Here is a 14,496-nt window from a genome sequence, read left to right on the forward strand (position 1 = left end):
TAGTCTATTACCCCCACCGGTATTTCCAACTGCCGGGGATTCGTGTCAGGGGTAGTTCAACGCGCCCGAGCTACTGGGCCAAGGCTGATGTTATTGCCTTACGGATGGAGTAATTCCGCACTATGACATTGTGAATGCAAGGCTGTCTTAGTTATAATGGTTAATACCACGCGATACTGATGCCATTCGTTAGAGCTGTTGATCCAAATATCCCGGATATGTGGGATGGAACAGTGTAGGAACCTTATCCTGGGTAAGCTTGACCTCAACGAGTGTAAAGAAATGCAACAGACTGGAACATCCATCCAACATCGCCTTGTAAGCTGAAGAGTGGGAATTTGGACGGATCTGAAGTTCTTGTTGTGATGTTTGTTTTGATGCGTGAAGCTGCCCGTCATTCCTGTGCTGCGAGTAGCTGCTCAGCCGCTCTCCGACTGAAGCAACGGACACTCAACCATAGTCGGCCATGCCAACAGCTCAAACACGATGTGATCGAGCACCTTAGTCCATGCAAGTCTCAGCTTAAGGTAACCCTGAGAGAATGCAATGCTCCCAACAGGGTAAGTGAGTGACGCTGCTCTGCGAGATTGACAACCATCAGGGGGCATCACCGACAACCCACCACTATCATCCCACGGACGATCGGGAGGTCGGTAATTCAGCCATTCTCCTCCGAGAAGATGGATAATAAATTTTGGTTAGACTTGTGCAGATCGGTGATATAGTTACCGGATAGTTCAGTTCCGCTGCGCGTTTGTATGTCCTCCTTGCCAGCACATCAACCAAGCTAGACAAGATCAGTCAAGGCTGAGGAGGAAAACGTCCTGGGAAGGAAATTGTGATAGCCGTGACATAAGAAAACTCATCATGAGATTCAATTGTGTCTTTGTGAGGCTTGATGATACAATTCTTGAGAGAGATGTCGATGAGGGAGACGAGCAGTTGGAATCAGGAGATCGAAGTGAGAAACAGAGGAGTCCAAGAAAGGGTTGTGAAGGAGAAAGAATCTGAGTATATAACACCTTGGAAACTCCCTCAAACTTTCTCAATCATCAGCTCACATCATCAACTTGCTCACTTCCCATCACAACCACTGAGCTTCATCTACAATGCCCTCTCTCATCTCCATCACGGCCCTTCTAGGTGCCTTGGCCTCTCAGGTCTCAGCATCTCCAGCCAACATCGCCAAGAGAGGTCTCAGTCTTCCTCCTTTGATTCCCAAGATCCCAGGAGTAACCGAGCCTCTGGCTGATAACGCTCCTCCCCTACCTATTCTCCAGCTTCCTACTCCTCCGTTGGATAGTCCCCCTTTCAAGGTCTCCAACATCAAGCCCAAGAAGATCGGATACTTCTGGACTGGTGCTGGTGATAACAAGCATGCCGATTTCTTGGTTACTGCTAGTCTTGATGATGTAAGTTCGCCGAGTTCACACTGGGAGGGAAATAAGCTAACAGACTAGGACACCTTTGGTGAAATCATCGACATCACTGATGTCAACACCAGCGGTAACTCACCCCACCATCTAGGCACCTCCCTTGATGGCAAGACCCTAGTTGGAGGCGGTCTTCTCTCTCTTCTAAAGACCCAAGACACCGCTTTCTACTTCGACACTTCGGACCCATACCATCCCAAGTTCGACCACAGCAACCGCGGTATTCTCGGTTCCATCGTCGATGAGATCCGCGCCAAGCCTGACGGCGGTTTCTTCATCACCTACATGGGCAGTGCCGTCGGTACATCGCCCGGCCGATTGATCGAGACTGATGCCAATGGTAACATCATCCATGAGTGGCCTGAGGATGTTGAGGGTACTCTTAACATTCTTGGAGAGCAGTTCTCTCCTCACGGATTGAGTGTGGACTTTGATAAGAACATTATTCTTACTTCTGACTTTGTTGTTCCGATCACGATTCTGAAGCCGACTCTTGGTATCAAGAAGGCTGATACTCTTCGCCTTTGGGATCTCAAGTCTCGCAAGATCATCTCTACTATCACTATTCCTAACGTGAGTTACCCGAGCCAAGACCGGGATACAGCTAACAGCCACAGGGCCAAGGTATTCAGGACGTCAAATTCATTCCCGGTAACAAGGAGAGTGCCGCTCTAGCTACGTCAGTCCCCCTTAACGCTCAGCATTCGTCACTCCATTCCAGATACTAACTCACGTCTACAGTGCTGTTGGTCCCGGCCAAGTCTGGATCATCTACCCCTTCCGCAAAGACTCCAAGGGCAACCAAGGTGTCGCCGAACTCCTCTACGATCTCGGCGACAAAGCCAAGGACTCCCTCGCCATCTACTCCGACATCACCGACGACGGAAAGTTCGCTTACTTCACCATCACGCTCGGCAACCACATCGCCGCTCTCGACATCTCTGACCTCGATAACGTCAAGCGTCTTGATGATCCTGATGAGGAGCAGCCCATCATTGGACCTCACTACGTCAAGATCTCTCCTGATAAGAAGAACCTTCTCGTTACTGGCTACTTTGTTCAAGGTGGAGCTGTAAGTTCTCATTACTGTATTTCTTGATGGGTTTATGCTGACTGTTACAGATCTCTATTGTCAACACTCCTGCTGATTACAAGGGTCACTGGATTGACATCAATGATGATGGATCGCTTAGCTTTAACCGCACCATTGACTTTGAGAAGATCTTTACCAAGACTCGTGGTGGTGCGCGACCGCATAGTGCTGTCATCTTTGATCTCACTGATCCTAAGAACCCTATCTATTACTAGAGACAGAGGTGCGCCAGACTCTGGGTGCTACTGAGCGTCGTATTTAGAGTAATAACTTGGTGGTTTTGGAGGGTTTATTAAGAGTGGTATGATCTATTGGACTTGATGAATTTTGGTTGGATGATGGGCTGGATGTTTCTCGCTTCTTCGTACCTCTATGAGGCTTTCATTTAGGGTTATACTGTGGTGCTTCCCTCTCTACTTACATATACTTTTCAATTAAGTCTTTAATTAACCAATTTATTCATCCGCTGGATTGTCCCGAGACCTTTAGACGCTGGATGGAATAGGCCCAATGCCTTGAACCCCCACTATTTCCCTTTGCCAACCCAACACCTGTAAGGTAGTGGAGACCTTTGCCATGCACCGCTGTGAATAGGTGTGGATGGCCGCAAGAGTAGGCCATGATCGGCCAAGCCCCCAGCCTGAGTACAACCTGCTGAGTGAGTGCAGCCAACAACTTACAGGGATGAAAATGTTGGCCACTGTCAATGGATGTTTCACGAAGGATGCTGTTTGTTTTAAGCGCTCACCTCCCTGCTAGACCATGCTTTACTCATTCAAACATTTCTTGTCTCTCTTCTGAATAGCCAATTTGACAATAATCTTATCACCCAATGTCTACTTCAAGTTCTAAACAAGCAGCATCTTTGGAGACATTACCTCCGGAGATTTTAATTCCCATCGTAACACGCCTTCCAGGGCTCGACATTCTCTGGGACCTGATGACGGCATCCCCTCACGTCTGGCGTCTTTTCAACGACCATGCCATCACTATTGTCGAATGTATCCTCTCAGGTCCCAATGCAATAATACCGCCCGAAATTGCAGAGCTCATACGCGCTATCATCCTCGTGCGCACTCGAGCAGTTCCTTTTGAGAACCTACCTGAATTCCAGGGCCGGTTCTTACGCAAAGTCGGGCGCAAGTGGAAGGGCAGCAACATGGAAACCCCCCCAAGACCATCCCCAGATGAAAAGCTGAGCCCTGGATGCTTGTCTACGGCGATGCCCTCTGTCAAGGTTCTTCGATCGGTTGTCGCAACCACTAACCAGATATCTGCCCTTTCGCAAGCATGCTTGACCTCGTTTCTTGACCGTTTGAGAGATCCTAGCTTCAGACCTCTGCACCTTACCAATCCTGAAGACCGGTACGATCGTCATCATAGACGAGGGCCGAATGGAGAATATATTGAAGCCTGGGATCAAGTCTTCACCGGAGAACCTGTGAGTGTGGTTGATGTAGGACAGCCGACGTGGGTAGAAGAGATGCGAGTTGTGCGTGCTCTGTGGTATATTCAGCTCGTGGGTGAAATGCATCGCCATATAGATAGTCTAGACTGGCCGGCTCAGGACATTGAGGGACTGAAAGATATGAGCCCCGGCGATGATCGCTGTAACCTTGGAAGTCCATATCCTCTGTCACCCGAAGAAGTCAGGTCTGTCGTGGGATATCTGGCAACCCTTGGGGAGGCGAAGCAAGATTTGTTCTACCGACTGCCACGTCCTCCTCGTTGTAAGAGATGGACTACAGCTTTGCCAATTCGAGGTGAACGATACATGGAAATCGCGGGATATCGGGAGGATGGCAGCCCTATCAAGCGGAGCAAGTTTACTGAAGATCGGCTTTGGGGTCGGACCCCAGTGGCACTGGATGGAGACGCTCCTGGAATGTCAATCTTTGAACGCTTGACCAAACCCCCTCCTCACCCTATCAGTGCATCCCCCCTGGAAGGGATCAAGTTCGACTCATTCCGTCCATTTGGTCTTGCAATCTGGGATGCGTGGAGGATGTATCATTTGGGTCTGCAATCCTCAATACTCGAAGGTCAGAGTCGTTTGCCCTATGATGCCTTTTATTTCTTCGCTTGGGAGAGTATTCTGCCTCTCGAGGAGGTTGAAAGTGTTAAATCTAAGCTTCGGGCAAAAAGGAAGCAGGAGATTGAGGAGCACGAAGTATCTTAAGTAAAACAAGCAGGGTTGGATACTCAATACCCAGCTGTATACAAAGATTAAACAAATTAACACCTAATTGCGGCTCAACTATTTGTTCACTATGAGACTTTGTCAAATTTAGAATAGCACTTCAGGCTAAGGATATACACTAGATTTACTCTAGTATTCAGCCTGCGGGATTGAATCCTCAGCTAGTCTTTGAGTGTGTTACTGTCATTATGATCTTGAAACCTGAACGAACTTGGCTAAAACTCATGTAAACTGATCTGATCCTGAGAATACGTCCAAACTTATGAGCAGGCTAGTTAAACAGACGGCAGAATGCCCTAAATAAATTATCTTTTGACATGCAGTTCCCCATCAAGATGTATCCATCAAGCTCGAGAAGCGTCAACGATATGAAACAAAAGCATAACATGCCATTCCTCTTGTTCGCGGCCGACCTCCGTGCCCTTAACCTCAAAGTTTCCCTCAGGAACAAATATCTCGACTTTATTAATGACTCTTGCCCCTCCAAGTCGCTTTTTGTGGTTAATCAACATGAAGGCTGCTCCTGATCCATTGGGGCTACCCAGGATGGCGTAAAGTTCCTTGGGATCCTTTTGATGGCTGACGACTATTCTTTTCTTCCATGGGCCTAAGGACTTCTTCTTGTGGTCTCTCTCATACTTTTTGAGAATGGCCTGGAATACAATCTTGAGAGTGGCGTGGTTCACAATCTGTGCACGGATAATGTATTTTAGATCTTCTACATCTCCGCCCGATTCAGAGCAGACTCTGTCCTATCGTCCAAGTTAGTAATCCATCTGAATAGATCGAGTTTGCGTTTCTTACCCACTGCATCCAAACAGCATCGCTCCACTGGTATTCGAGGTTAACAACCACAAAGCATAAGGACCACATTCTAACCTGTTGGATATGGGTGAGAGCTGTTGTCTCCTCGTCTATTGGAGGTCCTTCTCCCGCGGCATATTTAACCCCGACGTTATGATCGGCAATGATGACGCCAGGGTTCAGAGAAAAAGAGCTTGCAAAGTTCGCCCCAGTGGCCTGTTTCGCGTTAGTACCCATTGCCTCTTGACATTGACAACGTTCTTCTGCATCAAGCTGCACACTTGACCTACCGCGACCGCTTTCACTTCAGCTTCGTCTAGGTTTAGAGAACCATCAAGAAAGCCGGCGGGATCAGAGTACCAATCACCCCCTCCAAGATTCACCCAGTTGTAGTGGTACAAGTTGATGGGGGCTCCGATACCCTTCAACGCCTCATTCAAGCGGTCTCCAAATGTTGGATTTTGGTTCGCACGTTTATCCCAGCCTTCATAGTCCTCTAAGCCGTGTCTTTGGAGATATGAAGGCGACTCTGCAGACTTTCCGTTCTTAGCCTCAAGTGCTGCTTGAGACGCCTTCATATCACAGTAGAGTGCTTCACCTTTTTTGAGAGCTATCTCATACGGATCCGTGGGTTTGTCTTCCCGTTTGGAGACGTGAGTAAGGGCAGGGGAGTAGTGAAAGTCATCATCAAGGGCAACTGCATGAGGATATGAAGAGGATAATCGGAGGGACGGGACAAAAGAGAAACGAAGAAGAAAGAATGAGAAAATGAGGAGAGAGATGTAACTCAAGGTGACCCTCCATGAGATACTGCGTTTGGCATGCATTGTCGATAGTTCCATGAGCATTCAGCAAATTTGTAATAATGGAAATGACATAGGACAATTCCGATATTTCTCTGGAGTGGCAATGAATACATAGTTATAGTTTAACCCGAAGATCAACGCTAAAGATCAAATTGAGAGATCAAATCACTTTGAAAGGCTACCTTGAGTTCAGAAGGATTGTAGGTTCCAGGGCTGAGTTCGTGTAATTGCTGTAACAGATGGGGGCTGTTGGTTTTGCCGTTCTATTGACCCTGTTGCTGGCCCCTACATTGTTGTTGGTTGTATCTTGTCAGATCCAAGTCATGAGGCTTTTTCTGCCACTCGAAGGAAGGGTTAAAGATAGTGTGGGCGTGTTGTCGGTTATGACCTTGAGATCTTCAGCAGCGCTTCAAGTGGTGCTGTGATTGGTGGCTGCAACAACGGACCTGGGCGTTTCATATACAACGTCGGCAGTTTATTTCGGGTCCGTGAGGTTACACTCGAGGATTCTTTATCCTGTAAGCTTAAACCAACAGCATCGGAGGTATGTCACCTTGGGAATAGAGCCAACAGCATCATATCATCATGTCGTAACAAGGCAGACTCTTTCCTTTACCTCCAATCAGAGAAGCACGGTATGTCTCTTACAATGGGGCGTCAAAAGGTTCCTGCATGATCCAACTGCAGCCACTTCTTATTTTTGTCCTCTGTCCTGGCCCATGTCTTGGCCCCCCAATGCCTACGTTATTTACCGCGTTCTACCGCGCGGAAGGGGACAGCATCAATGGCATCATTCGCTGCCACAAGCGCTCTCCTTCTTCAGCGTGAATAAAGTCACTATTCAACCATAACAGGTGTAACGAGTCACTGAAGAGAAAGCATGAGTATTGTAGGCTGTTCTCAGCAAAAGCATACTAGAGAAGCCATGTTCTGCTGAGTCCACAGTGGTTGAAGCAACTTTTGTTGTGCCATTGGCCCTAATTTTGAACTCATTGGAGTTGAATGTTACTCTATGTTGGTTCAACAGAGCTGATCTTCGATAGCCATCAAAGCGCCGAATGCGCTCCAAGTCTTGTGAGCGTATCTGACAGGGACATCCATCCTTGAATGCCCAAAATTTCTGAATAATTTCGCCGTAGGATCCTCTCGCATGGGTTTTCGAGGTATTTCAGAACCAACAGGCCTAAACTTCAAGCTCTAAGTTGTGTGGTGGATGCCATGCTCAACCAACACAAGGCGCAGTCGACTTAACCACCAAGGCACACTTGCTCACGATAATAAAAGAATCCAATCAAGAGCTGAACATGACTCACGATCGACAATTTTAGAATCCAAAGAAGAAACCTCCGTCTCATTTCTCCTGCGCCTTTTTAGTAAGTTGCCAAATATCCTGGAACCAACAACTGTTCATCAACAGCACTAATGAAGCGAATAGATGTGTCCGAGGCGAAATAAATGATGGTTGGGGGCCATGGTATCTTTGATGAAAAGACTGATAGATAGATATGTTTCTTTCTGTCATGAGAATCGACTTATAAGAACGAAGGGGCGAAATCACTTATGTTTATCACATATGATATTATCATTCTATTCATATCAAAGTCTACAGCAATCTATCTCTATCTCTTAACTTGTCAATAACATCACTCCTTATGCCGTCCTTCACGCTTCAGGGCGCCATCATGATGATGATGGTGATCGTAGCACTCATATCACCGCTTGCTTCTGCACTTCCTAGTCTTCGCATACTGCCCCTCGGAGACTCAATCACCAAAGGCAACGGTTCAAAAGACCAAAAAGGCTATAGAAACAGACTCCGTGAGAAGCTCATAGGTCGCGGTACTTCAGTAGACATGGTCGGTAGCTTGAAGCACCCTCCGACTGGCATGGCAGACAATGACCATGAAGGTCACAGTGGAAAGGTTCTTGCACAGATCAATACCTACTGGAAGCTTTCTATCGCGGCACGCCCTAACGTTGTACTTGTACATGCTGGTACAAACAATATGGACCTGGAAGTTGACCTTGAGGGCTCTCCTCATATGCTGGCGTCCATTATTGATGGTCTTTTTCAGAACGCTCCAGATACCACGGTCCTTGTTGCTCCTGTCATATGGGCAAATAACCCCAGAATGCAAAAGAACACTGATCGCTTCAATCCACAAGTCACTTCCATCATTGAGGAGAGACAAAAGGCTGGAAAGCATATCCTCGAAGTCCCAATAGACATCAATGCAGGTGATCTCTCGGATGAGAAGCACCCCAACGACAGTGGCTATGAGAAGATGGCCGACGCTTGGCTGAAAGCTATCCTCGAGGCTGACAAAAGAGGTTGGTTGAAAGCCCCGACTAAGATAGACGCTGCTGGCCTTCCTGGTGTTGGTCTCGGTGTCGGTGGAGGAACAGGAGGCGCTCAAGAAGAGATTGTAGGTAAGATCTGGAAGAAACAGGGAACTGTCTTTGAAGGCTTCCGGACATGGGAGCCTGTCGGAACCATCAGAGGTTCTGCTGAGAATTCCTCACGCGAAAAGGTCATTTTGGCCGATCTGAACGGCGATGGTATCGCTGATTACGTCCTTGCTGACAAGGATGGTAAGATGCGTGCCTGGATCAACGGAGGCAAGCCCAATGACTGGAAGAGTATCGGTTACATCAACCCAGACTGGAAGTCCATCAAAGGCGACATGATCCGTCTCGCCGATGTGGATAACGACGGCAAGGCAGATCTCATTGCTCTATATGAAGATGGCGCTGCAAAGGTCTGGAAGAACGTGGACAACGGAAAGAGATTCGAGTCCCTCGATTCCAGATGGGCAACCGGTCTTGCATCTCGAGACAAGGTTCGGTTTGAGGACATTGATGGCGATGGATATGCCGACTATGTTATCGTGTATGGGGGCGGCGCTGTCAAGTGGGCGCGTAATACGCATAATAATGGCAAGGACAGCAGCAAGAAGAACTGGGAGACTGAAACCACTATCGCCCCTGGACCAGCGGGTATACCACAAGACTCGACCAGTATTCGAGACATTGATGGCGATGGAAAGGCTGGTGAGTTTTGAGTATTCCGATAGGTGTACTGATATACTAAATCGGCATAGATTATCTTGTCATATACGATGGCGGCGCTGTAAAAGCGTTCCGCAACACCCTGAAAGAAGGCGGCCGTAACTGGGACGACTTGGGCACAATTGCCCCTGGCATAGAGGGTGTCACGGGCGAAATGATTCGCTTTGCCGACATGGACGGTGATGGCTTGGCTGACTTCCTTGCTGTTGCCGATGATGGAAGCATCCGCATGTGGAAGAACCTTGGTATCACCGGAACCAAAGGTCAGAGCATCCGCTTCGCCGACTTGACAGGCGAAGGAAGAGATGACCTAATCTCTGTCGACTCCAGAGGACGAGCTCGGGCTTGGATCAACAAGGGCGACAACAAGTGGGAAGCAATCGGCGAGATCGCACCGGGTTTTGACGAGGATCTCTCTGATTCACGAGTCGAGTTCATCGATGTCAACGGTGATAAGCGCGCTGACTACTTGATCATATACGGCGGAGGAGCTGTAAAGGCGTATCTCAACAACGGCAACCTGCCTGACCCTGGGGATAGACGCATCTGGCAAGATGGTATTACTATTTCTCCAGGTGTCGGTGAGCCTGGAAGCAAGGTTGAGTTTGCAGACCTTGATGGCGATGGTTACGCAGACTTCCTCATCCTCTACGAAGGCGGAGCAGTCAAGTACTGGCAGAACAACAAGAACATACCGCCCAGGAACGGCGGCCGCATTTGGAAAGAGGGTATCGTTGTAGCCACTGGTGTTGGCGAGCCTGGCAGCAAGGTCCGGTTTGCGGATCTTACAGGAGACGGCAAGGCCGACTACATCGTTCAGTATGATGGCGGTGCTGCTCGGGGGGTATCGCAACAATGGCAAGATTCCGATTGGTGAAGGACGCAAATGGAATGATATGGGGACTATCGCGTCAGGCGTTAGTCCCCAGGGTCCTGTCCATTACGCGGACATCAATGGGGATAGGAAGGCTGACTATCTTGTTGTCTTTGGTGGGGGCGCGGTTAATGCGTATCTCAATAATCACGACTGGACGCCGAAGCTACCGGATAAGCCTGGCCAACCTATTCCTGTTGAGCCTGGCACTGGTGGAGGCGGTGGTGGTGATGGCAGCGGTGACGGTGACGGTGATGGAGATGGAGATGGGGACAATGACGGAGGCAACGATGGTGACAAAGACGTTGTCTACATTGATCCCAAGATCTGGGACTCCAAGAACCCTACAGCAGGTTGTCAACCACCTTGTACCCTCATTCTTCCACCATGGCCACTCTCATCCAAGACAACGATCAGTTTCCCTGTCATCACTGAGACGGTCAAGGAGACATGGCCAGAGACTACCAGCGGTGTCACCAAGTATGGGACAACAACTATCACTGTCAGGATCACACTACCGCCTCTTACAACTTCGGAGATTGGTGTGTCCAACGTGATACTGACAGAGTCAACGTCCAAATCTGTTCCTGTACGCGGTAGTGTTATTCCATCCCCAGTCACATTAACCGAACCAACCCATGGCATTACCTACACCTACAAGCCTGGACCCCTTCCCACTGATGATGTGGATATTGGACCTCCGCCAGGGATCGCTCCAGGTGTCATCATCACCGCTGGACCTCCCGGGCCTATCTGCAAGTCTGGCTGCGGTAAGCCATGTTTGTTCGGTTGCACCCCAGGCGGAGGTGGTGGAGGAAGTGGTGGTGGCTCGATTGGGTGCATTGGTGGGGGATGTCCTGGGCCAGGGGGAAATTGTGCTGGCCCTGGATGTGAGAAGAACAATGATGATGACGACGACGACGACGACAACGATGACGACGATGATGAGGACTGCGCTACAGAGACAAACACCGAGTGCCATCAAGTCTGCACGACGAAACCCTGCGCGACAGTCTGCAATACATATCTAGGATGCGACTGCACAACTTCTCAAGTAACCGATTATTGGGTATCTTGCGAATCTTCCTCGTGCACCACAACTTCTACTGAAATCATCACCGGTTGTTTCCTCACGGCGACCGCAACAACCACCGATGCCTCTTGTCCCCTCACCACTCTTGACTATGATGGTGACCTTGGTGATGACTACAACGGCGTTGGAAACTGGGGCTCGACTTACAAGACAACCTTTTCAGCAAGTGTGATCGTCAGTTCAACGCCGTACCCTGTTAACGATGGCTATGCCACCGTTGACAGAACTGCATACCCAATTCCTGATGTTAAGTCAGCCACCAAGACCAAGATGCGTGGAACGTCAGCTATTATCCTACCCTCCCATGTCGGTAATACTATTTCTGTCACTATAAAAGGCGTTTCCTTTGTCACCACATGGTATCCGAAAGCTACGACAACAGTCGGAGAGTCAACATCAACATCCACTGAGCCATCGGAAACGACATCATTCCCAACCAACACGGCCATCACCGAAGCTGAAGCGTACTGTTTCGAAGGTAACTCAGACTATGTGGAGTTCACCCTCAACGAAGCGCGGCAGGTTATAGGATCATTCTGCGACTCCAGCTACACGCTGGACCCCGACAACACATTCGGCCAGAACATGGCCCTTGAAGAAGATGGCTATACAGTCATTGTGTCAGCCAAATGGGCACCTGATCAAAGCGGCTGCGGAGATAAGGAGGCGTTCTCCTTCGCCGAAGATGACTGGAACCATGATCTGTGTTTGGATGGTTGGGATGCTGCTTATTCGTGTCCAGACGATGAAGATGATCGGCAAAGTAGCTATGGAGGCGCGTATGTTCTTGATCCTCCTAAGAATGGTGGCTGTCTTCTCTTGAGCCTGTATGCATACGACACATCGACCATGCGGCTCAAGGCTCTGCCTGAAGGGGCGGGGTCACCGATACCGCCGATGATCAACGTGACCTATATAGGTGAGAAGAAGCAGTGGGTTGCGAATGACAAGTCTGATGGCCGCCGAATGTGGCCAGTAGCTGAGGGCACAATACATGAGGGCAAACCATCGACTACCGGTGAAGTTCAAACTAAAAATCTGTCATGATATCCTCTTATATAGAATCATTTGTTTCCTTTGCACTTATTTCATAGCTTCCTTTATACACAATATTATTTATTTTTCCTGCAAGCTTTGTACGACTACATGACTTCTTAATCGCCCTTGGCAATCTGCCGCTCTCTACCCCCTATATGCGCTGCTGTCTCGCTCTATTTGAAAGCGATTATGAGACTAGTGTCAGAGACGAGCGTCCTTCACCAGATTGAGGCAAGGATGAGTCTCTCATTGCACGCCTGACTCTCCTTTCCCTTATCCGACGCCTGATACACACCCAGCAGCAACCGACAATCATTAGAAACACAATAATGGGCAACCCGACCATGAGAAACCACACGGCCGAGGTACTGATGTACCCCTAGCTCTGATCAAAACTTTCAGTCGGGCGGCTGTCGTCGGGAAGTGTCTCGCCTGGTTTCCAAGACGATACTCTCTCACCATCAGTCAACGTGAGAGGGATTGGCGTGAGATCAGACCTCTCAGATGAGCCCCAGGATATTTTCCAGGCTTGATGAACCATGAAAGTGTCATCCATTGCGCTAGCATCTTGGTAATTGGATGAGGCTGACAGTGTTGTAGTCGTTGTGCCATCGCGTTGGGATATGCCTGATATTGTCTGTACCCATCGTCCACAGCCCCTAGTAAAGAAGTCATTGGCAACGTAGCCACCTCGATCATAGGGATCAAAGGTGAATCCGCTAAATGATCTGATTAGTCTACTTTCTAGCGGGGGCGCAAGGTGCTTGGAGGCGGAACCTTTCGCAGCAGTATGCTGTTGAGACAGCTGGGGAGTCGCCGGAACGGGCCATCTTCCAATAATCCCAGCCAAAAGGACAAACAGCCGGGCTAAAGGTGAATAGAGACTGAGCCTCACTGATCTCCCAGCCAGAGGGGTAGCACGAAGCTGGAGGTGCTGATACCAGAACGGGATATGTGAAGGTGCCATCCTGAGTCCATATCAAGCTCGTCTTCTTCCAGTTGGGCGTACAATTACTTGGTGGAATGTATGGTGTAGTAAGTGCGGCGCGCTCGTCTGCAGAGGTTGCCGTAGGTGTTATTTGTGTAACATTTGAAGATATGGTTGATACTAAATCCTCGGATGTGTAAGCACTCATGACCGACCCTTTCAATTGAGCAGTATGAAGGGTAGCTGGGAAACGAATCCGATAAGGGGCATAAATGCTTTAGTAGTTTATTCATGAGACTGGTCTTGCTGTTGGTTCGACTTTACACATCCTTGCGTAGACAGGCCATGTATTTAGCCGGCTAGCCCAATGAAGTATCCTACTCGGCCCCTTTGCTTGCTCATGTACAGGAGGTATGATGCGGCTGTGCTGGGTTACGTACGTAATGTCCTGCTTTATCCATCCGTTTCAGAAGTGTTGGTTGAGTTTCACCAAGCATCTGTGCTGGTTACGCTTTATAGTAGTCTTGGTAGAAGGGTTCAGACTTTTGAACGAGAATAGAGAATGGTAATGCTGGATAAGGTATGTACTGGCACGCAAATAATGATATGTGAGAGTAATTGGATCGCTATTGGTCAGATCGTACGTACAAAGGGAGAAATTGAATGTCGGGTACCTTTCTTTGCTCAAGTCCGAAGCGTTCAATTCACCGGTCTTCTCAATCTATGACCACAGCGCCGTACACAAACCAAGACTATAACAAGAAAGATAAATACGCAAATTATTGGTAGAGTGATAGCTCATGTTTCCTTTCCAGCACGCGTAACTGGGCCATCCTCTTTCGGTGCTCTGTCATATCTACCCTCCGGAATGCCTCCCAGAAGTCCAGGCCGGGACATTCATATCATTAGTCAACGTCGGCAACTGCGGTGTCAACGTTGAAGTGTCAGATTTATTCCAGTACACAGCCCAGGCTTCATGCATCATCAAACTATCGACTATTTCAGGACTGCCTGTGGTACTTTGAGCATGGGGACTGTGTGTCTAGCGACCGCAATTCTTGGTCGAGTAAGGCTCAGACAGGACGATATCCCAATCTCGGTCATCTAACGAGTATAGCCACTTGAATGGACGTCCTGGTTACTATTCGATCTCGGTAT

The 14,496-nt window shown here is 48.8% G+C and overlaps 5 protein-coding genes across 6 annotated transcripts; 3 read left to right on the forward strand and 2 right to left on the reverse strand.

Annotated features, from left to right (window-relative positions):
* Positions 1-1,109: 1,109 nt before the first annotated feature.
* FOXG_08771 (uncharacterized protein) lies at positions 1,110-2,741 on the forward strand (the record flags this gene model as incomplete). The annotated part of the gene is made up of 5 exons (XM_018387800.1): positions 1,110-1,412; positions 1,461-2,006; positions 2,051-2,112; positions 2,175-2,505; positions 2,556-2,741. The coding sequence occupies 5 exons, from the start codon at positions 1,110-1,112 to the stop codon at positions 2,739-2,741; spliced, it is 1,428 nt and encodes a 475-aa protein (XP_018245719.1).
* A 486-nt stretch (positions 2,742-3,227) lies between these two features.
* On the forward strand, positions 3,228-4,881 carry FOXG_08772 (uncharacterized protein). The gene has a single exon (XM_018387801.1). It carries the CDS (start codon positions 3,359-3,361, stop codon positions 4,703-4,705), a length of 1,347 nt encoding a protein of 448 aa, XP_018245720.1. The 5' UTR covers positions 3,228-3,358; the 3' UTR covers positions 4,706-4,881.
* A 17-nt stretch (positions 4,882-4,898) lies between these two features.
* Positions 4,899-6,436, reverse strand: FOXG_08773 (uncharacterized protein; the record flags this gene model as incomplete). 2 transcript variants are annotated; one of them, XM_018387803.1, is made up of 4 exons in its annotated part: positions 5,821-6,436; positions 5,606-5,746; positions 5,531-5,557; positions 5,071-5,478 (listed from the first exon to the last, which is right to left on the reverse strand). In XM_018387803.1, exons 1-4 carry the CDS (start codon positions 6,376-6,378, stop codon positions 5,071-5,073), a joined length of 1,134 nt encoding a protein of 377 aa, XP_018245722.1. In that variant the 5' UTR covers positions 6,379-6,436. The 2 variants fall into 2 exon arrangements, with proteins under 2 accessions (XP_018245721.1, XP_018245722.1); XM_018387802.1 differs by having other exon boundaries at positions 4,899-5,478; positions 5,531-5,746.
* A 1,369-nt stretch (positions 6,437-7,805) lies between these two features.
* On the forward strand, positions 7,806-12,419 carry FOXG_19879 (chitinase; the record flags this gene model as incomplete). The annotated part of the gene is made up of 3 exons (XM_018400161.1): positions 7,806-9,387; positions 9,438-10,179; positions 10,226-12,419. Exons 1-3 carry the CDS (start codon positions 7,989-7,991, stop codon positions 12,417-12,419), a joined length of 4,335 nt encoding a protein of 1,444 aa, XP_018245723.1. The 5' UTR covers positions 7,806-7,988.
* Positions 12,420-12,553: 134 nt separating this feature from the next.
* FOXG_19880 (uncharacterized protein) lies at positions 12,554-13,612 on the reverse strand. Its single transcript, XM_018400162.1, has 2 exons — positions 13,188-13,612; positions 12,554-13,129 (listed from the first exon to the last, which is right to left on the reverse strand). The coding sequence occupies exons 1-2, from the start codon at positions 13,544-13,546 to the stop codon at positions 12,790-12,792; spliced, it is 699 nt and encodes a 232-aa protein (XP_018245724.1). The 5' UTR covers positions 13,547-13,612; the 3' UTR covers positions 12,554-12,789.
* Positions 13,613-14,496: the final 884 nt, after the last annotated feature.

The sequence above is a fragment of the Fusarium oxysporum genome, chromosome 2, assembly GCF_000149955.1.
Source record: "Fusarium oxysporum f. sp. lycopersici 4287 chromosome 2, whole genome shotgun sequence".
In the NCBI taxonomy this organism is placed as follows: Eukaryota; Fungi; Ascomycota; class Sordariomycetes; order Hypocreales; family Nectriaceae; genus Fusarium; species Fusarium oxysporum.